This window comes from Myodes glareolus, chromosome 9 (genome assembly GCF_982192425.1).
Source record: "Myodes glareolus chromosome 9, mMyoGla1.1, whole genome shotgun sequence".
In the NCBI taxonomy this organism is placed as follows: Eukaryota; Metazoa; Chordata; class Mammalia; order Rodentia; family Cricetidae; genus Myodes; species Myodes glareolus.
Window position 1 is genome coordinate 21592908 of NC_142034.1, and position 19956 is coordinate 21612863.

The following is a 19956-nucleotide window of genomic DNA, read 5'->3' on the forward strand; positions in this document are numbered from 1 at the left end:
TTAAAGATCCAAAGATACCTAGAGGCACTGCAGCAGGAAGGAGAAATCACACAGGCAGCACTGGAAACATCTTTAATTCGGTGACTGGGTCCAGTGTTTCAGCGTGACCCATCAACAGTGGGCAGACATCACACATCCGCCACTGGAAAGGGAGCAGAACCCTAGAGGGGTCTATTCCTCCATTTAGCTGTCCTGCCGGCCAAATTCCAGCATCTAGGCAGATTTCCGGGCTTCTCTCTGTGTCCTGCACAGCTCAGCTAGAAGCCTCTTAGGCCTGCCATAGGGGGAACATGGAGGCCCCCACTCCTCCTCACCACTGGATTTGTTAGCTGGGGGAGGGGGGGGAGCGGGGCAGTTTGACGCCACAGAACATTCGCTGTCAGTTCTTGGTCTGATGGGTCTTAAGGAGGCGCTTCTGTAGAAGAGTCCAGGCTTTTTCCACCTTTGGTACCAGAATGGTAGAAGAAAAGACGGGGTCAGGGGGGGACGACCACTGGACCTTCCCTCCTCCCCACTACTTCCCTTTGTACCAACCTGTTGCTGTGTAACACGTGGGTCCCACAAGGTGCTCAGAACCACATGGCTTTGCTCCACCAGCTGCTGCCCACTCATCTGGCTCTGTAGCCGGCTTTGAGCAGCTGCTTCGCTCAGTCCATCCCTCTCTACAATGCGTCGTACAGCCTGGGCACGGAGGACACACCGATCAGGAAGTACCCCAGCTCAGTCTACTGGATCACAGCAGGAGACTACCTGCAGAGAGCTCAGACGGGGTAGAGTGGGGTCCAAATACCTCAGTCTCGGGGATGACAATGGTCCACACCTCGTGTACCATATTCTGCCAGCCGGCTTCCAGCAGCATAGCAGCATCAATCACACACACTGTCTTTCCTGTGGGGAAGCCCTAGTCACTGCGAGCAGCACCTTGTCACGTGCTACCTGTCAGCAATCCTCAGTAGCTTTGGTCCACCTGGGGCCAAGAAAGATGCCACCTAACTTCCCCACTCTGGCCGCTACCGTCATCCCACCCACTCACCCTTAGCCACAGCCAAATCCATCTCCTCTCGAGCCAGCTTCGCGATAACTGGCCACACAATATCTGTGAGGATCTTCATCTGCTTCTGGGGAGGGGGACAGAGAGCGGGCAGAGGTTAGCATCCCTGAGGAGGTGGGGGCTGGGAGCAGAAACAGATTTCCTGTACCCGACTTGGGGGTCCAGGGGTTCCGCCCGTTGGCAGAAGCTGAAGAGCTCTTGAAGAGGGGTGCGCGTTTACCTTGTTGCCAAACACCCGGCTGCCCAGGACCTTCCTATTGATGGTGCCATCTTTATGGAGAATATCTGGGTGACAGAGAAAGAAGGCTAAGTACAGAGGCCAGCCCGTCTTCTCACCTTCGTCTACCTCCACCCCTCCACAGCTAGTACCTGTTCCAAAGGCCTCCACCACAGGTTGGTAGGCAGGGCCCCCAGGAGCATAGGCCCGATGGCCCAGATGGTCACTGTCAATGATATATGCACCCAGGTTCTTCAACCGCTGGGCTACTGAGCTTTTCCCAGCACCGCTGATGCCCGTCAGCCCGAGCACATAGAGCCCTGACGGGATCTCGGGCCTCTGCTGCAGACAGGTAAGCGGAAACCTCAGTTATCAGGGAGTTCAGGCTCCCACTTCCCGTGGACGGCCTGTTTCTACGCTCCAGCCTTTCCAACATGCATATTCGGTGAGGAGGAAGGGAAGGCAGACTTACATTTGGAGCCCGAAGCAGGTTTCCTAGAATCCGCTGCCGGAAGCTGGAAGAGCTGACCTTATCCTCTTCATTTTCACTATGACTTTGGTCCTTCAGCAGCTGGATCTGGTATAAGGCAAGTTCCTCCTTGCCCTGAGGGGGGGAGTAAGAGAAAAGAGGGTGACTCTGGAAGCCCCGGCTGCCCTCTCCTCCTCCACCTCCACAGGCAAGATCCTTCAGCTTCCTCCACCCCGAACCCTCCCTTCCCGGCCCTGGGGCCACAGTACTTCCAACAGGCCTTCCCGTCCCATTCCCTCTGCCAGTCTCCTTCAGGGGTTACATTCTCAAGGCGGAAGCGGTTGACGGCCATCCCCCCACGGTAGGTCTCCTCGCTGACCACCAGGAACTCCAAGGTGGGGTCAGACCCAGCAGGCCCATAGGGGTCCAGCAGGGGGACGATATCAAAAGTCAGGGAGGGCTTGACGTCCACCAGGAACTCACTCAGATGGTCCACACGCTCTGCATAAGGCTGCAGCAGCTCAGGGAGCAACTTGCCTGGAGAAGGAGCCAAGAGCAACAGTGAGATCGTCCCACTGAGGCAGACAGATACACAGGCACACTTGGGGAAGAATGCCCCTAGGCACTGAACTCTCCCCAAGCGGTGGCAGCAAGAAAGGGTGAAACTGGAAGTTTTGGGGGGAGGGGGACAAAGGGGAGGAAACAAACAAGCAGCACAGACACTGCAAGGGCTGGCGTGTACCCAGAAAACGGGCCACCAAGAAATGACTACTGAGAAGCAGTACCAGTAGGCATCAGCTAAGTGGGGAATTCCAAGAGCTACCCATTCCTGGCGTCCCCCTCGCTGTCCGTGGCACTGCTAGATCGCCTAAACTCATCTCCCAAACATGTATTTTCAGTGTTTCAGAGCTGATCACTAGGAGTACCATAAGGGGCAAATTCCTTGGTTCTCATTTGGGAAGTTCTGACTTCAGTAAAGATGACTGAACCACACACTAAGGATGCCACATGTATTCATCAAAAGTCCCATAGCAATAACAGTGTCAGGCATTGTGGCATTTTGGAAAGGTGAGAGGTGGCCCTTCCCCTCCCTGATCTTGGCATGGGGGGAGCCAAGAAAATTTAACGGGTGTCCTCCATTGCCCTATTCCGGGGTCCCTCGTCCCTCTCACTCACTCTTCAGCAGATCTTTGTCTGCTACTCCCACCACAAGCCGCTCCTGGGCCAGTACACATGCAACACTGAGCAACACTTTGTGGGCATTGTGCAAGCGGTCAAAAGTGCCACCCACGGCCCCACGGCGGTAGCCACGCACAGGCTGCTTTGGCGATCTGGCAACCGGGGAAGCTGGCCTTATGGTGGAGGAGGGTAAGGGGGCATTCAGGGACTCCACAGGCAGCTCTCCAGTTCCATAATCCGGGTACAGCAAGACAGAAGACAACTGCGAACAACAGCTGTAACAGCTGGTGGCATAGCGCTCTAGCTGTTGTTTAACAGGGTTGTACTGGCTCCCATCCAAGGTCTGGAAGTCTGTAAGTACTACTTCTGGAGGGTGGGCCAGATTCTGGACTGAGGGCAGAACAGGGAGGAAAGTGCTCTTGGTCTGGATATTGGTCAGTAGAATTCTGACGTCCAGGTGCCTGAGCAGGTCGGCGCCGCTGTAGAGATGCGTGATGAAATCCAGAACTTCAAAAGTGGCCTGCACAGGGCTGGCCTGGGGCTGGGCGGGGCCCCCCAGGTCCATGCCCGGTTGCAGGTGCACATAGAGAGTGTGATTGACCAGGCGGGCCGCCGAGGTTAGAATGGGAGGCAGGCGTGGGGCCAGGGTGGCCAGCGGCGTTGTCAGCACCAGGAGGCCAGAGCGGAATACGGCCATGCTGCCCCGGCCTGCAGACAGTCAGGGAGACAAGCGAGAGTGACTAGCTAGGCTGAGGACGAGGGCTGCAGGAGAACTCAGATGCAGGAGGGACCGGGAGCAGGGCAGGGGACCGTTCGCTGATAGAAACTGGAATCCTGGCAGGGGGAACCGGCCGGGAACCCCTGAGTCATGGGGGCTGGGGCTTTAGGAATCCTAGCCCCTCTGGTTAAATTGAACCGGCATCTGCAAAGACTCGAAGACGGGAACCAGAGGGGACGCTGTGGCTCGGGCCGCTTCCCTACTCACTGAGTTCTTGGTATTCTGCATCTACTTACACCGCCGCGGAGGCGTCCTAGGCTGCGGCCCGGAAGCACTACCCTCAGACCTCAGAGAGCGTAGCTACGGGAACTCGAAGCAGTCAAATGGTGCAACTCCGAGGTTGTGGCAGAATTCTCGAGAAGACCTCTGGGGAGGGGCGCGTCGGGGCGGGGCTGGGCGCAGAGGCTTGGGGTTGCGCGAAACGCTGGCACCGGATTCTCTTGGACTGGCAGAAAGCGGGCAGGCGAGCTGCAAAGCCTGTTTTGCGGATTCCTATTGACCTTTGCTTCCCTTAGCTTGCTAGGAGACCGTGACAAAGCCAGGACCCCTCCCGGCGTCCCTTCTCAATGCTAGAGTCGGGGAAGAGTGGGATCGCGTTGCTGTGCTTGCTCCGGGCCAGGGTTCCCAGAGAAGCTGCTAGTCAGTTCTACCACATCCCATTCCACACAAGGGAAATTGGGCTTCAGAGTGTTTTGGAACACTTGGGGGCGGGTCTCGTGGCTTCCTAGGACTCTCGGGTTTGCAGGGAGAGGCAAGAGAGCGATCTCAGCGTGTTAGATCAGTAACGCTGCGGTAGGCAATCTCTGACCAGGGAAAAGGGAGACCTAGGGGTGAGGATACCCGGCGAAGTTAATGAGGGCTGGAAAATCATGAGGGCTAGAAAGTCGAGCTGGTAGTCGAGAGTGTGGAAGTGAAGCCAGATAGTCAACAGAAAACATCTCAGGTAAATCATCCACGGAGATCGCAAAACGGAGAGCAACCCAGCCTCAAGATTCTTAAAGAGTCGAGCGTTGATCTGCGATCCCAGCTTTGATCCAGATGGATCGCTGCAAGTTCGAAATCAGCCTGAGTTACAAAGCAAGGCCCTGAACGAGGCAGGAGCTGACAGACAGGAGAAGAGGAGACCGGAAGACCTGTATTGTGCTGTGGTCCAGAAATCTGGCCTTATAAAGTAACGAATCTGTTAAGGAATCGAGCTTCTTGTAGGAGGAGTTCACACTGGATTTCAGAGATGGGAGTCTAAAGGAGTCTAAGGTTGGGGAAGTGTCACTCTTACATTTGGCACTGTTACATTTTTTGTTTGTTTTGAGACAGCATCTCGCTGTGTCGGTTACACAGCATTGCTTTCATTAGGTAAGTATCTATTTGGTGCCCTGTCCTAGGCATAAAGACAGAACAGAAAACAAAAGCCGCTGAAGTGGATTCGTGTGTGTCCTGGGATGGGATGGCTAAACAATAAATCCAGAACACACCAGTGTTGCTGAGACAATAAAGGGAACTAAAACAGAGGGAAGGAACTATTCTGGAGGGGAAGGAATACTTTTTTGGCAGGGTGTCTCCGGGAAATAGCAAAGATCTGACAAAGGAAATACAATCAGAGATCAGGGAAAAGTAGACCAGCTAAAAGATGTCAAGTTGTCGCTGGGTGGTGGTGGCGCACGCCTTTAATCCCAGCACTCTGGAGGCAGAGGCACACAGATAGATCTCTGAGTTTGAAGCCAAACTGGTCTACAGAGTAATTTCCAGGATAGCCAGGGCTACACAGAGAGACCCTATCTCAGGGTAGGGTATTAGGTATTGGGGGGCCAGGAGAGCAGAAGTGTCCACAGATGAAGGTGGCATATGAGATCACAAAGGATACAGGGGCTGGGAAGATGATTCATGGATAAAGCCCAAAGAACCTGAGTTCAGATCCCCAGATGCACATAAAAGTGTTGCCTTGATGTCCTCCTGTAATGCCAGCACTAGGGACTCAGAGATCTAGGTCCCTTGGGGACAAACTGCTAGTCTAGACAAGCTGGAACCAGTGAGACCCTGCACCAATAAATAGACTCCTGACTTCGGCTGTGGACATACACACATATATCTGTATACACATCTGCCCACATACATGGGAACACACGTAGACACACGCACAAGCCAAAAGATAAAGGAACGTCATAGAAAGTTTTCTTGAGGACTTAGGGTAAAACATTAGATTTTACTCAGATGGAGGTGGCACAAAGTATCTTCTACCCTCAAACTCTGAGGGATCAAACCCTGCCTTCTGAAGCAAGCTCCTTCCACTGAGCTAGACTCCCAGCCCTGCCAAGGGTGTTTTTAGCAGATACAATTCCACCCCCACCCCCACACCCTTTTTGTTGTTACTGTTGCTGAGACAGGGTTTTACTTTGTAGCACTGGCTTGTCTGGAAATTACTATATAAATCAGGCTGACCTCCCTCTGCCTCCCAGAATGCCTTGGCTTGCTCTTTTTGAGACAGGGTCCCTTGTATCCCAGGTTGATCTTCCACTTACTATGTAGTGGACAGATGATCTTGAGTTTTGGACACTCTTGCCTTTACCTCTCGGATTCTGAAACTACAGGAGTGCCACTTACTAGGTATTTTTCAGTAGTTGTAGTATTTTATGTATATGAGTGTTTTGCCTGTATATATGTCTGTGTACCACATGCATGGCTGGTGCCAGCTGGAGCCAGAAGAGGGACTAGGATTCCCTAGAATTGGAGTTACAGACAGTTGTGAGCCTCCATGTGGGTTCCAAGAACTGAACCCAGGCTATGCCAACTTGAACAGCAGTCAGTGCTCTTAATCCCTGAGCTACCTCTGCACCTCCCTCCCCTTGGGGTCTCTAGCAGCCTAGATTGGTTGAATCCTCTTGATATACACAGCTCTCAGGATGCATTTAAAGAAATCACACTAGGAAGTCAAGCCTGGCCGCTCAGGCCTGTACACCCAACACTTGTGAGGATCAGAAATGTCAAAGTCATCTTCAGCTACATTGCTGGTTCAAGGCCAGCCTGGGCGACATGAGACAATAGTTCAATAAGACAATGATTCAACAATAATTGGGCTGATCCCAATCATCGCTGACAAGTAAAACCTCCCCCAACTTGCTGACTTGTGAGTTAAATGCATCTATGGTTCAAACCTGAAGACCTGCGTTCAATCCCTGAAATTCATGGTAGGAGAGAGAACAAAGTCCCCTGACCTCTGCACTCTGTGTCATGGTGGAATGTGTCCCCCTTCACATCATACACAATAATAATAAATAAATTTATTGGAAGAAAAAACCTATACTTATTATCCCTCAATCTTGACCCATGAGGAAGTTGGCACTGTTTAAAATGATTTTGAGAAGGGCATGATTGCGCAGACCTTTGATTCCAACCCTCGGGAGACAAAGGCAGGCGGATCTCTATGAGAGTCCAGTCAGGGCTGCGTAGTGAGACCCTGTCAAAAACAAACACATTCTAAAATAAGAAAAGGAGACTCTGGCTTAGCTCTTTTGCTGGTAGCATGGTTTGTTCTGACCCTGCTTGTCCGATGCAGGCCAGCACAATTCAGATGCTACCGAAGGGGTCGCGCACCCGGAGAGGCAAATGAGGGCGCTGGAGGCTGCGTCCAGGTCCCCCGGGACTCTGGCCCCTGCCTCGGAGCCTTCCTGCGCCTGCAGGTCAGCGAAGGTCTCGCGGTGCATGGCAGCGACGTAGCTGCTGCCACTGGGATCCTCTGTGCGCAGCCGGATCAGCGGCAGGAAGCGGTGGGTGGAGAAGTAGCGCAGGGCTGGCCGCGGGGCTCGCAGCGCGGTCAGAAAGAGCTGCGGCGGGAAGAGCAGCACCGGTCTGTGGGGGAACCGGGAACCACTGGGGGGTGCACCGCCACGCCCCACCCGGAGACTGTGCCAGGAGTCCCCCGTTTGCACCCACCTCTGTCACCTCCTCTGGGTCCTGTGCCTCGTTCAGAGCTTGCTCATAGCTACTACGCTGGTAGTGCGTGAAGAGGTGGCGGGTCTGGGCATCTGCACGCTCCAGAGCCCCGCCCGGACCACCCTCTAGCTTCTCAAAGAAGGCTGTGTGCACTGGCCCGCACTCGATGAGGCTCACGCTGCGGGGGCAACAGCAGTGACTGGTTAGTGGCTGTGACCACAAGCCTAACCTTAGCTCCACATAGGGAGGGCACTGAGAGGGACTGGGCCCATTGCCAGAGCGCTCTGGAGTCTAGTCACCAACTCGCTCTGTTTATCCATCCCAATGTGCCTTAAAGCTAGGGAGGCTTGTGAAGTGAGATAACCTGTGCCAAGCTCCCTGCATAGCACCTAGCACACAATGTAAACTGGAAAAGGAGGGCAAGAGGCATTGCTCAAGAGTGTCTTCAAGTTTGGAGTTCCCAAACTTCAGAGGATTGTGGAAGACTGGTGACTCACTGGACTCCAAAGAGCGGCAGCAGGATCGCTAGACTCTCGCACAAACCCTCGAGCGCAAACTTGCTGGCGCAGTAAACTTCGTGGAACGGCAGCCCTAGGAGGGGAGTCAAGGTTGCAGAGGCCCTGGCGCTCCTCGCCCTGCTCAGCACCCCTTACTTACTCACTCGGTCCCTTTTGCTCACCCATCAAGCCTCCTACACTCGCAGTCACTAGCACACGCCCGGAGTGGCGCCTCTTCATGTCTGGCAGAAAGGCCTGCAGCATCCGAATTGTTCCAACCACATTCACGTCCAGCACAGCACCCACCGCGTCCAGCTCATGCGCCTCCAGCGGTCCGAACAGGCCCCGGCCGGCATTACACACTGCAGGGAGAGAGGACAGACACCACCGTTGCTCATGCATGGCTCTGTCCTATCTCCAGCTTGCCCTCCCATGTTCCCTGAACTCGGGACTTCCCGGTCTGGTTGGACACTGGGTAGTAAAGCCTATTACATGTATTTCAGGTAGGCTCACCCAGCACGTCCACACGACCCTCAGTCACACGAGCCTGGGCAGCGGCCACAGATTCTGCATCCCTGACATCCAATTCCAGCGTCTCCAGGGAGCCAGGAGGGCATCCTCGAGCCCGGGCTGCCTCCAACAGTGGTCCCTGAGTCTTCAGGTCTCTCAGTGTGGCATATACTAAAATTTGGGAGGTGATAAATGACTCATCACCCTGTTACCTGTGGGGGCTCTTCCCTGGCCTCCATGCCTGTCCCCTCCTATACCTTTGAAGCTCTGGGACGGGTCAGAAGCCAAACGAACAGCCAAGTGCAGGCCGATTCCAGAGGAGCAGCCAGTAATCAGCACTACTGTGCGGTCCATGGCCAAGGGCACTGATGTTCGGAGCAGGAAGGGTCCTAGTGGCAGGCTGGGCTGGGTATCTGCTTGGCTCCTTTCCTGCCCCCAGTGCCCCCGCCCCTTGTTGTGTCTGCCAGCAATCTCAAGGCCGGAGCCAGGTCCCTGGCAGGCTCTCCCCGCCCTGCTATAGGTCAAAGCAGAGGAAAGGTGGTTATGACACCAAGCTGGCTTAGTTGGTCAGGGTAAGGAGGGGCTAAGTACCAACTGGGTGCTCGGGTGTAAACTGAGCAGTGCCAGGGAGATCTGCCAACAGGGACAAAACTTCTGCCCAAGGAACTTCTTGCTTTTGAGACAAGGGTCTTGCCAGGTAGACCAGGCTGGCCTCAAACTTAGATCCACCTGCCTCTTGCCTCAAGAGTGGCAGGATTAAAAGCAAGCACCACACACAATGCTCAACTTTTTTTTTTTTTTTTTTTGAGACAGGCTATCTTGTATCCAAGGCCACCTTCAAATTCATAACATAGCTAAGGTTGCCCTTGAACTTCCGACCCCTCCTGCCTCTACCTTTTCAGGATTGTGATTCCAGGTGTGTACCATCATCCTCTCAAGAAGATTACCAGCTTGCTGCTGTACAGCTTCTAAGGGGACCAGTGTTAAAACGGGGATGCTGAAGTGAGGCTTGGGAAGAAATGCCCCCACACCAGGCTCCACATGGACACCCACGCCCTTCCAGACGTACCAGCATGAAGGCGTATCCGACCGGTACGCTAAAATAACTAGACCAGCTCAAAACAACAGATATAATTTAATAATTGAAAACAGGGAAACTCACGCGACCAGAGTAAAAGTTCCAATGTCCAAACGGGTCAGACGAACACACGTGCAGAGACCGAGCGCATGTGGGTCTCCAGGTTTATCTACCTGGCTCCAGGCGGCCACACCCTAGCCAGGTGTGACCGGCTGAGCTTCCCCATCACCAGCAGTAGACGGCACCTCGGTTAATAGAGACAGGCTGATTCAGCGGTTTATTGTTAACAGAAAACAGTACTTTAATCCCCAGAGTAGCTCATTTCCCTCCAAGCCATGGCTGACCCTGCTCCTTCTCCCAGGCTCAGGGTCACGCTGTGCTTTTTCGGGTTTGAAGGCCTGTTCCAGCAGGTCCCTGGATCTGTCTGTCACAAAGAGCCTGCCTGGGGGTGAAATTTGAGGAAGATCTTCTTGGCTAGGTCCACGGTGTCCCCTTGGGGCTGACTGGGATATCTCTTCTTGTTGGTAACGAAGGCCTGCTCCAGCGGGAAGACATTCTTCTCAAACTCGTGCTGTTGGAAGGGGACTCCTTTGGCTAGGCTCTGAGCCAGCGTTTCCACGAAGAGACCCCAGCGTGGCTGGTAGTAGTCAGCCACCAGTCCCGCCAGCTGCTTATTAGCGTAGTCTAGAATGTTACCCTCAGGCCCCCACAGGGTCAGCTGGTAGCGGCTGTTCTGGTCATAAAACTGGGCCTCGGCTTCACTCACAGCCACTGCCCGGGCCTGATCCAACCAGCTGCCCAGCAGGAAGCGGCTGTCACTGGCCAGCAGCTCATCTAAGGCAGGCAGAAGCTTATAGGCCAGAAGGCCTCCAGCCCTGAGCAGGAGATCGAGCTCCTGCTTCTGGTAGGCGGTCCTGGCCTCCTCATAGCACAGACTGACCAGCTCTTGCACTGCTTGCCGGGTGACATCCAGCAGGTCATAGCGGAAGGCTGGGCTGGCAGTCAGGTTGGGTGCCGCGGCTAACAGCAGTCGCCAAGCCTCAAATACATCTGATCGGTTGTACCAGACAGTGGTACTCATCCGTAGGGATGGCCGCTTGACCAGCGGGCTCCGATTGTGCCCACTGCAGGTTTCCCCAGAGCAGTTGTAGACACTCCTGAGAAGGAGTCTCCAGGCTGCCCCCGCATCCGGTTGGGAGATCCCATATCGCCGACTGGCAAAGTCGCTCACCCAGACCACCAAATCTGGCACAGGGTCCTTGCGCCAGCCCAGTTCGGCCATGAGGGCATAGACCACTTCATTCTGGCCAATGCCCTCAGGGACTATGCCAGTGCCAACCATGGTGGAGTTGGGGAAGAGGCGGGCTGCCCTGGGGCCTTGGTTCACAGCCTCTAGGGTTCCAAACAGGCCATGGTTGCCCCCAAAGTTGTGGAGCATGCACCAGATGAAGGGCTGGCCGTGGAAGGAGGCGGTGTGGATATAAACTGGCTGGCTCTCGGCAAACAGGTCCAGAACCAGGAGACGACCACGGGGCACAGCCTCCAGCACAGCCTTGACCTGAGCAGGGCCCCAGAACTGGGGCTGATGCTGGAAAAGCCAACCTTGGAGCAGCCACACAGCATCAGGGTCCACTGCGGGGGGAGGGGGAAGGCAAAGAGAGAGATGATGAGGCTGATGTGGACCCTATTCTGCCTAGGAGGAAAGAAGGCGATTATTACAGGGCACTCATCACCTATATCTGATCTACCTGCTGTTCTGCCATCCCCGGACCCCTCCCCCAACCCGCCTCCTCTAGGATAGTACTTAGCCAGCTCCTTGGATATCAGAGCTACCCAGAAAGTTTAAGACATGGATGCTTGGGCCCTAAATTCTGGACCTGCTCAATCAGGAAACCCAGGGGTTGGGTCTGAGAATCCTCATATCTGAAAGTATTTGGGTTGAGATAGTGTTGGAGTATGTTTCTCAAGGGTTCATAATTAAAAGATTAAAATTTCATGCCTAATCTCCACTGTGAGATGAAAAGGTGGAGACTCAAGTCTGCAAGACGGCCCTGCTAGGGAAGGTTCTTAGTGCTAAACCTGACACCCAGAGTTCCATCCACAAGCCCATACGACAGAAGGAAAGAACAGGCTCCTGCAAGCTGTCCTGTGACTTCCACATGCCCCTTATTTTTTCCTTAGTTGAAAAGCTACAGCCAGTGCCGTGGTGGTGCACACTTTTAATCCTAGTACTTTGGAGGCAGAGGCAGGTCGATCTCTGTGAGTTCAAGGCCAGCCTGGTCTACACAAGGCTAGCCTGATCTACAAAGCAAGTTCCAGGACAGTCAGGGCTGTTGTACAGAGAAACCCTGTCTCGAAACCATTCCCCTCCCCCCACAAAAAAAAAAGAAAGAAAAAAGAAAAAAAAATGAGACTTGGGCCTCTGGCTCCAGACCATGCCTGGAGAAGCATAAGCCAACATGTGCCTTTCAGGATGACCCATCAGGAGAGGGCTGTCTATCACTTGGGCCCCTCCTCTTCTTTAAGTGGTAGAGAGAAGTCTTGGCCTCATATCTGTCGGACAGGATGGATGTAGAACCTCTAGGCTTTACAACTGATTCCAACAATGAGGTGGAGACCAAATAAATTATTGTTGCTGTTGCTTGGTTTTGAGACAGGGTCTTTCCACATCAGCCTGGTTGTCCCGGAACTCACTGTGTAGTTCTGGTTGGCCTCAACTCAGAGATCCACCTGCCTTTGCTTCCCGAATACTAAAATAAAAGTGTGTGCCACCATGACCAGCTCCAAATAAAAGCTCTGTTATTGCTGCTGTTCATGTATATGGTGTGTATGTGTGTGCATACATGGGGAAGTTGCAGAACAACTTTGTGGAGCTGGCTCTCTTCTTCCATCTTGGTGTGGGTTTCATGGATCAACTTCAGGTTGTCAGGTTTGCATGCCTTTACTCACCAAAGCACCTCGCTGCTACTACCACCCCCTTCTGAAGTAGCCCAGGCTGGCCTTGAACTCCCGATCTTCCTGCCTCTGCCTCCCAAGCACTAGGGTTACAGGCCTGTACCACCATGCCTGGCTTAAAATATTTTTATTTTTATTTTTATTCACTTGTTTGTTTGCTCGTTCATGACAGGGTTTCTCTGTGTAGCCCTGGCTGTCCTAGAACTTTGCTCTATAGACCAGGCTGGCCTCAAACTCAGAGATCCACCAGCTTCTGCCTTCCAAGTGCTGGGATTAAAGGTATGCACCACCACTACACAGCTTAAAAATCTTGTTCATAAATTGTGCTCAATGGCTTTTTTCTTTTTTAAAAAAAAAACAAAAAACAAAAAAACTAGGCACCCTGCTCTTTGAGATGAAGCAGCAAATACTGGGAGGGAAAGAATATACCCTTGGGGTCATAGGTCACTTGCCAATATCAGCCAGACCTCAGCACCCAGAGTGGGTAAGTAGAATGGCACATGTGCACAAAAGCCTGTTGAGCGGGAAAGTGTGGTATCCCCAGGGTACAGGTCCTCCTCCCACCCACCCCCTCTCCCTGATGTCCCAGGGGGGTTCCAATCCACCATACCCGCAATCATGGCCTCATAGACAGCTGCAGTGGCTGCGGTGAGGTAGGAAGGCTCCGAAGAGGGGGGTTGCATCTCGTTGAAGGTGTCAGCCCCATAGATATGATCTGTGCCAAACTCTTTGGTCAGCTCCCGCAGGAAGAGGCTCCCAATGAGGGGGAATACGGGGTCTCCTGGAGCCAGAAGGAAGGAGCAGGAGTAGGAGCAATTGAAGTGTCCCCAGCTGCCTAGCTGGGTGACATTGACCTGTGGGAACACCCTATGGGGAAAAAAGAGGCTCGGGGTTGGCAGAGGCTGACGCAGTGTTTGACTTGGTCTTATACCCCTCATCGGCCTCACATCTGTGGCTTTCGGGAATGTGTCTGAGTTTCTCACACCGCTATGTCTTTGCATACGCTACATCCCTTGCCTGGTACATTTCCTCTACCTCTCAGGCTTATTCGCCTGGTTCTTCCTCACTGTCCCCAAGAGTCACCTGTCTAAATAGGCTCTGCTATCTTCCTCTGCCAATCATTTCTCTGTAGGGACAGAGCCATGGGTGCCTTTGTCACTGCAACCCCAGGACCCAGCACGGGACTGGGTCTGACATCTGTAGACACCTGGGAAGATGTTCACTGAATGAGAAGAAGGAGGTCCCCACTGCTTGGTGAGTAAGAGGGAGGGGTAGCCCATACACAGTGTCTGTGAGGGGAGCCAGGTGCTCCCAGGCATGATGGGGGTACCAGGAGGTGTTGGCAAGACGAAGGAGGAGACTCATCTGGACCTTGAAGGTCTGTCCAGCCCAGAAGAGAAGACAGGGTACAAAACACGGGCAGAGACCAACACACTCCCTGGGCCACTGTCAAGACCAGCTGCTTACTGACATTCTGTGCTTGCATATACAGACCCAAGGTTTGCAGGAACTACCTTTTACTTAGTAATTTTTCATTCCTTTTCTTTAAATAGTCTTCTATTAAATAATAAATTTTTACACACACACACACACACACACACACACACACACTAAATTAAACTTAGGGACTGAAGTGATATCTCAGTAGTTAAGAACACTGGCTGTGCCAGGTGGTGGTGGCAGATACCTTTAATCCCAGTGCTGTGGGACAATGGTTTTACCCTGTAAAGATTTGTTTCTTGTACTTGTTTAATAAAATGCTGATTGGCCAGTAGCCAGGCAGAAAGTATAGGTGGGGCAACCAGGCAGGAAGTAGAGGCAGGACAAGGAGAACAGGGTAATTCTGAGAAGAGGAAAAGTCAGTCTACAGTCATGACCCAGAGACAGAGGAAGCCAGACACAGAGCAAGCAAGATGTAACTGTTTTGCCAAAAAAGGTCCCAAGCTATAAGGTTAATACAGACAAGTATTATGGGTTAATATAAATTATAAGAGTTAATAAAAAGTCTGAGCTACTAGGCCAATCAGTTTATAATTAATGTAGACCTCTGTGTGTTTTCTATGGGACTGAACGACCGAAGGACCGGGTGGGACAGAAATCCCTGTCAACATCCCAGCACTTGGGAGGCAGAGACAGGCAGATCTCTGTGAGTTCGAGACCACCCTGATCTACAGAGTAAGTTCCAGGACAAGCTCCAAAGCTACACAGAGAAACCCTATCTCAAAAGACAAAAAAACAAACACAAAACCCCCAAAAAAAACCCAAAAAGCAAAAAACCAAAAACCAAAATAAAACACTGGCTGCTCTTCCAGAGGAACAGGTTTGATTCCCAGCACTTACATGGAAGGTCACAGCCCTCTGTCACTCCAGCCTTAGGGGATCTGATACCCTCTGCTGTTCTCCACCAGCAGCAGGCATGAATGTGGTACACAGACACACACACAGGCAAAGCACCCATACACATAAAATAAACTAAACCTTTTTAAACTTGGTGAGCTTTCTAAGCTTGATGCTAATACTTTGGGAATACTTTACGATGCACTTTTATGTGCAGGAGTATGTGTCTGCACTTATGCAGGTGTATGCAGCGCCTGACGTCATCGGATCCTCTGGAACAGGAGAGACAGACGGCCGTGAACTACCACGTGGGTGCTGGCAACTGAACCATGGTCCTCGGCAAGAGCAGTGGGCCCTGACCCCGTGGGTATAAATTTACATATAGAAAGACTGGGTTTCTCTATGTAGTTCGGGCTGGCCTGGAACTGGCGGTGTCCCCACCTCAATCCCCTGAACACAAAGATCAGAAGAGTGAGTGTGTCCCATCCTACCCAGCAATGAACCCATTTTGCAAGCAAGAAAACTGAGTCACGGAGACGTCAAATCATCTGTCCAGGCAGTGGCCAATGGCAGAACCAGGAGTCAAGAGACACCAACGTCCAGAGCTTCCGTGTTTACATAATGCTTTTCAGGGCAAACCTTTTCCCTTGGAGTTGAATAAGGAGGGCCTCACCTGGTAATGGCCTTAGGGACGTGTCCTGCGAAGGCAGGCAGCACTGGGATCATGCCAAAGGAGCGCATCCGGTCCAGGATCCGATGCTGAGAGGGACAGAGGTCAATGTGCCAGGACCTCGCTGGGGGAGGCCCTTACTTATTCAGGGAGGAAAGTTCCCTGTGGACCACTTAAGACCCTGAGGGCTAAGCACCGCCATCCCTGGGTCTGAGACCACCCAACACCCATTCTGCCTTCTTCTCCACTCCTTACCTGCAGGTAGACTTGCTTGAGATGCCAGGAGCGGGGCAGGGGGCCGCCCCAGGTGTGCAGGTTACCCATGCGTTCCCAGGCCAGGAAGGCCGGACCGGTGAAGTAGTCGTCGATCTCTGACTGGGTCAGGCCCAAGGCCAGGTATACCTGCAGAAGGAAGAGCCCCCACACCTGTAAACACGTGACTCGCCTCCGCTCATCACGCCTACGCTGGGTACTGCTGCTATAATACAGAGCTGGAGTCCAGGAGAAATGGACTGGGTAGGAGAATCCATAAAAAATAATGCCTTTGTTTGTGAACTTTACTTAAGCTAGGGTTGTCTGGGAAGAAGAAACCTCTACTGAGAAAATATCCCCATCAGATTGGCCTGTAGGCCATCCTGTGCGGGATTTCCTTTTTTGTTGTTTGTTTTTTTTTTCTTAAATATTTATTTATTATGTATACAATATTCTGTCTGTATGTATGTCTGCAGGCCAGAAGAGGGCACCAGACCTCGTTACAGATGGTTGTGAGCCACCATATGGTTGCTGGGAATTGAACTCAGGACCTTTGGAAGAGCAGGCAATGCTCTTAACCACTGAGCCATCTCTCCAGCCCTGTTGTTTGTTTTTGAGACAGGGTTTCTCTGTAGCTTTGGAGCCTGTCCTAGAACTCACTGTGTAGACCAGGCTGGCCTTGAACTCACAGGGATCCATCTGCCTCTCTCTCTGTCTCTCTTCTGTCTCTCCCTCCCTCCCTCCCTCCCTCCCTCCCTCCCTCCCTCCCTCCCTCCCTCCATCCCTCCCTCCCTCGTGCTGGAATTAAAGGTGTGCACCACCACTGTCCAGCAGGGCATTTTCTTGACTGATGGTTGATAAGGAAAGACCCAGTCTCTTGTGCGCAGTGCCATCCACAGGCAGTGATTCTGGGTGTAGAAGAAAGCAAACTGGGCCGGGCGGTGGTGGAGTACACCTTTAATCCCAGCACTCGGGAGGCAGAAGCAGGCGGATCTCTGTGAGTTCGAGGCCAGCCTGGTCTACAAGAGCTAGCTCCAGGACAGTCAGAACTGTTACACAGAGAAACCCTGTCTCCAAAAACAAACAAACAAACAAACAAAAAGACAAAAAAAGAGAGACAGAGAGAGCAAATTGGGGGCTGCAGAAATGGCTTGGCAGTTAAGAGCACTGGCTGTTCTTCCAGAAGTCCAGAGTTCAATTCCCAGCAACCACATGGTGGCTCGCAAACATCTGTAATGAGAATTGGTGCCCTCTTCTGGTGTACCTGAAGACAGGTCACTCATATACATAAAATAAATAGATAAATATTAAAAAAGAAATGTTGTGATGTGGTCTGGCAGTATGGAGACACACCCAGGCAACTTGCCTCACAATCTTTTTGTTTGTTTGCTCATTTTTTGAGACAGGGTTTCTCTGTAGCTTTAGAGCCTGTCCTGGAACTAGCTCTTGTAGACCAGGCTGGCCTCAAACTCACAGAGATCCACCTGCCTCTGCCTCCCGCGTGCTGGGATTAAAGGCGTGTGCTACCATCGCCCGGTGTCTCACAGTCTTGAACATAGGGAAGATCTTCCTTTAAAAAATAAAAAAGAAGAAAGCAAACTGAGAAAATCAGGAGGAACAAGTCAATATAAGCAGTATTCCTCCATGGCTTCTGCCTTCATGGTTCTTGCCTTCTACCTGCCTTGAGTTCTACCTTGGTTTCCTTCAATGATGAACTATGGTTGGGATGTATAAACCAAATGAGCTCCTTCCTTCCCTAGTTGATTTTGGCCATGGTGTTTTAGTGTAGCAACAGAAAGCAAATTAAGAAGGTTGGCTAAAGGGAAGGGAATTAGCCAAGACTAATGAAGTAGAGGAGCCTTGCCCCTCCCTCACCAGAGTCTTCGAGAACTCACTACCTAGCTGAAGATGACCTTGAACTCCCCCCACCTTTTTTTTTTTTTCTCTTGTTTTTTGGAGACAGTTTCTCTGTGTAGCCCTGGCTGTCCTGGAACTTGCTCTGTAGACCAGGCTGGTATTGAGCTCACAGAAATCCATCTGCCTCTGCCTCCCATTAAAGGACTGCGCCACCACCACCCCGATCTTGAATTTCTCATCCTCCCACTTCTACCTGAGTGCTGGGATTACAGGCATGTACCGCCATTTCCAATTGTTTCAATGGATTGCTGGAGTCTCACCTACAGTAAGCACCCAGATGGTTTGTCCCACCCAGGGAAGCCTTGGTCCCCCAGGGCCAGTGGGTGTGTAAGTTGGACAGGAGAGTGTGAGGGGCCAGGTTGGCACAAACCCGCTGCCAGATGGCCTCCTGGCCACTCCAAGCCAGTGCCAGGTTGATGCCATTCAGCGCCATCCAGTCAATCTCTTGCTCCCAACGGGCCCAGTCCCACCACACGAAGGAGTAGCTGTGTGTGCACACATTCTGGTAATAGCGGTACCTGCAGGTAGGGGGCACATTATTGGCAACGTATGGGATGCCCCACTCACCCATCACCCTGGAACACCTCAGAGGCAGCCTGGCTCTGGAATACTACCCCAACACAATACACACACAGGACAATGGGCACAGGTTTCCAAGTGGCCCCTCTACTGCTCATTCCAGATCCACCCAGGTAAAAGCCAACACCTAGTGCTAGACCTTCTCTTGGGGCTCTGTAACCTTTAGCGATTGTGGATACATTAACTTCATTTTCATTGAAAATGTCCAGACCCTCTACTGTGCATCATGGGAGGAGGGTGTCCTAGGATGTAAGGGCCGTAAGGCAAAATTGGTCTCTGTCCTGAAGTGGATTCCCAGTCCTACAGTTTTATGGTTGAGACGGATGCGCGAACACATCATGCCCATACAGTGTGCCAAGTGCTAGAATAAGGACCTGGGGCTTCGGGAACGGTCACTCCACAGCATCGTCAGAGAGGCCAAAGGAGGGGCATGGAATGCATGGACCACGAGAACGTTTTTGAAATTCTACCATCGCACGCAGACTCTCAATCAACAGCGTGGCGGGCGTCATTACCTGCAGCAGGGGCTCTAAGAAGCTAAGGGACTTTGCTTAAGAACACGCATCTATTTAGAGAGGAGCTAAGATTTGAAGCCACCGTGGTGGGACCCGAGTCAGCACTCTCTTCTCCGTCTTCCAGGTGTCTGTAGCTGCGGCTATCCCCACCCTAGCGTGGTGGGCCTCAACAACGGTGGGTGCCCCGAGGCTACAGGCCAGTAGGGACCTACAGCGTTGATACCTGTTGGGCGTGGCCTCGGTCAGCTCGTCGTGCACAGCGGGCAGCGGCCGGGGCAGGTGCAGCTGAGAGCCGGACCAGGCCACCTGGCAGCCGCAGAAGTCGCGCAGGTAGCGGTGCAGCCCCGCGGCGGCCGCCACTCCCGTGGAGCCGCGCACATGCACCGGCGACCCGCCGCCGCCGCTCAGGCTGTAGGTGTCCAGACCCGACTCGGCCGCCAGTGCGCGCTCTACCGACACTAAGAAATCGGCTGCCGGCCCGGGTCCCAGCAACCGGGCCACCAGCTTCCGTACAGCCTCTGTCTCCCGAACCTCGTCTCCCACTGAGCCCCCGCCCAGGAGTAGGAACCCCAGAGCCACCGCCAGCACCGCAGCTTCCATGATGCCAACCTTGCGGCGGACCATTCACAACCAATACTTATTTCACAACCAAGCTCAGGGCCAGGGGCGGGGCTGCCCGCATCCAATCGTCTGCGGACCTCGGGCCACGTGGCCTGAAGGTTGGGCTCCAGCTACCCGCCTGGAAACTTGGTTTCCGGACCTAGACCCTTAGGGTCTGCTGACCGTGCATGTGGCTGGAGGGCGCGTGACCCCATTAAATATCCGCGGCCACGTAGGACGCTGCACGTGTCCCAGCCCTTTCTGGTGCAGCCTGCTTCCTTCTGCAAGTCGCTTCCCTTTCATCCAGCCAGACACCCTTTTAAGTGATGAGAACTGAAACCAGCCAAGGGCTCCACCACTAAGCCATATCTCCAACCCCCTCCTCTAGTAACTATGCATTTTATTTCGTATCAGACACTACCACT

At 52.9% G+C, this 19956-nt stretch overlaps 3 protein-coding genes across 7 annotated transcripts; all 3 read right to left on the bottom strand.

Moving 5' to 3' along the window:
* Positions 1 to 57: 57 nt before the first annotated feature.
* On the bottom strand, positions 58 to 4073 carry Coasy (Coenzyme A synthase). Of its 3 annotated transcripts, none has more exons than XM_048450661.3 (10): positions 3931 to 4073; positions 2914 to 3624; positions 2060 to 2274; positions 1741 to 1872; positions 1421 to 1607; positions 1272 to 1336; positions 1034 to 1118; positions 791 to 888; positions 535 to 681; positions 58 to 442 (listed from the first exon to the last, which is right to left on the bottom strand). In XM_048450661.3, the coding sequence occupies exons 2-10, from the start codon at positions 3611 to 3613 to the stop codon at positions 380 to 382; spliced, it is 1692 nt and encodes a 563-aa protein (XP_048306618.1). In that variant the 5' UTR covers positions 3614 to 3624; positions 3931 to 4073; the 3' UTR covers positions 58 to 379. The 3 variants fall into 3 exon arrangements, with proteins under 3 accessions (XP_048306618.1, XP_048306616.1, XP_085551931.1); XM_048450659.3 differs by having other exon boundaries at positions 1421 to 1610; XM_085695805.2 differs by lacking the exon at positions 2914 to 3624 and having other exon boundaries at positions 1421 to 1610; positions 3931 to 4018.
* Positions 4074 to 6949: 2876 nt separating this feature from the next.
* On the bottom strand, positions 6950 to 9934 carry Hsd17b1 (hydroxysteroid 17-beta dehydrogenase 1). The gene is made up of 7 exons (XM_048450663.2): positions 9791 to 9934; positions 8886 to 9142; positions 8632 to 8799; positions 8301 to 8480; positions 8119 to 8212; positions 7622 to 7799; positions 6950 to 7512 (listed from the first exon to the last, which is right to left on the bottom strand). The coding sequence occupies exons 2-7, from the start codon at positions 8980 to 8982 to the stop codon at positions 7192 to 7194; spliced, it is 1038 nt and encodes a 345-aa protein (XP_048306620.1). The 5' UTR covers positions 8983 to 9142; positions 9791 to 9934; the 3' UTR covers positions 6950 to 7191.
* Positions 9745 to 19581, bottom strand: Naglu (N-acetyl-alpha-glucosaminidase). Of its 3 annotated transcripts, XM_048450662.3 has the most exons (6): positions 19155 to 19581; positions 18208 to 18355; positions 15924 to 16070; positions 15672 to 15757; positions 13272 to 13528; positions 9745 to 11338 (listed from the first exon to the last, which is right to left on the bottom strand). In XM_048450662.3, exons 1-6 carry the CDS (start codon positions 19553 to 19555, stop codon positions 10134 to 10136), a joined length of 2244 nt encoding a protein of 747 aa, XP_048306619.2. In that variant the 5' UTR covers positions 19556 to 19581; the 3' UTR covers positions 9745 to 10133. The 3 variants fall into 3 exon arrangements, with proteins under 3 accessions (XP_048306619.2, XP_085551929.1, XP_085551930.1); XM_085695803.2 differs by lacking the exon at positions 18208 to 18355 and having other exon boundaries at positions 19155 to 19277; XM_085695804.2 differs by lacking the exons at positions 18208 to 18355; positions 19155 to 19581 and adding an exon at positions 18098 to 18118.
* Between the last annotated feature and the right edge of the window lie 375 nt (positions 19582 to 19956).

What these genes read in the sequence shown, in the direction of transcription:
- Coasy (XM_048450659.3), bottom strand. Translation starts at nt 3,613, where the DNA reads ATGGCCGTATTCCGCTCTGGCCTCCTGGTGCTGACAACGCCGCTGGCC. An exon ending in ACCTGCTTCGGGCTCCAAAT is followed by an intron (nt 1,611 to 1,740) that starts GTAAGTCTGCCT and finishes ACCTGTCTGCAG; the next exon opens with CAGAGGCCCGAGATCCCGTC. An exon ending in CACGTGTTACACAGCAACAG is followed by an intron (nt 443 to 534) that starts GTTGGTACAAAG and finishes CTGGTACCAAAG; the next exon opens with GTGGAAAAAGCCTGGACTCT.
- Hsd17b1 (XM_048450663.2), bottom strand. Translation starts at nt 8,982, where the DNA reads ATGGACCGCACAGTAGTGCTGATTACTGGCTGCTCCTCTGGAATCGGC. An exon ending in CCCGTCCCAGAGCTTCAAAG is followed by an intron (nt 8,800 to 8,885) that starts GTATAGGAGGGG and finishes CCCAAATTTTAG; the next exon opens with TATATGCCACACTGAGAGAC. An exon ending in ACCCAGAGGAGGTGACAGAG is followed by an intron (nt 7,513 to 7,621) that starts GTGGGTGCAAAC and finishes TTCCCGCCGCAG; the next exon opens with CTCTTTCTGACCGCGCTGCG.
- Naglu (XM_048450662.3), bottom strand. Translation starts at nt 19,555, where the DNA reads ATGGTCCGCCGCAAGGTTGGCATCATGGAAGCTGCGGTGCTGGCGGTG. An exon ending in AGGAGGCCATCTGGCAGCGG is followed by an intron (nt 16,071 to 18,207) that starts GTTTGTGCCAAC and finishes TTCCTTCTGCAG; the next exon opens with GTATACCTGGCCTTGGGCCT. An exon ending in TCAAGCAAGTCTACCTGCAG is followed by an intron (nt 15,758 to 15,923) that starts GTAAGGAGTGGA and finishes TGTCCCTCTCAG; the next exon opens with CATCGGATCCTGGACCGGAT.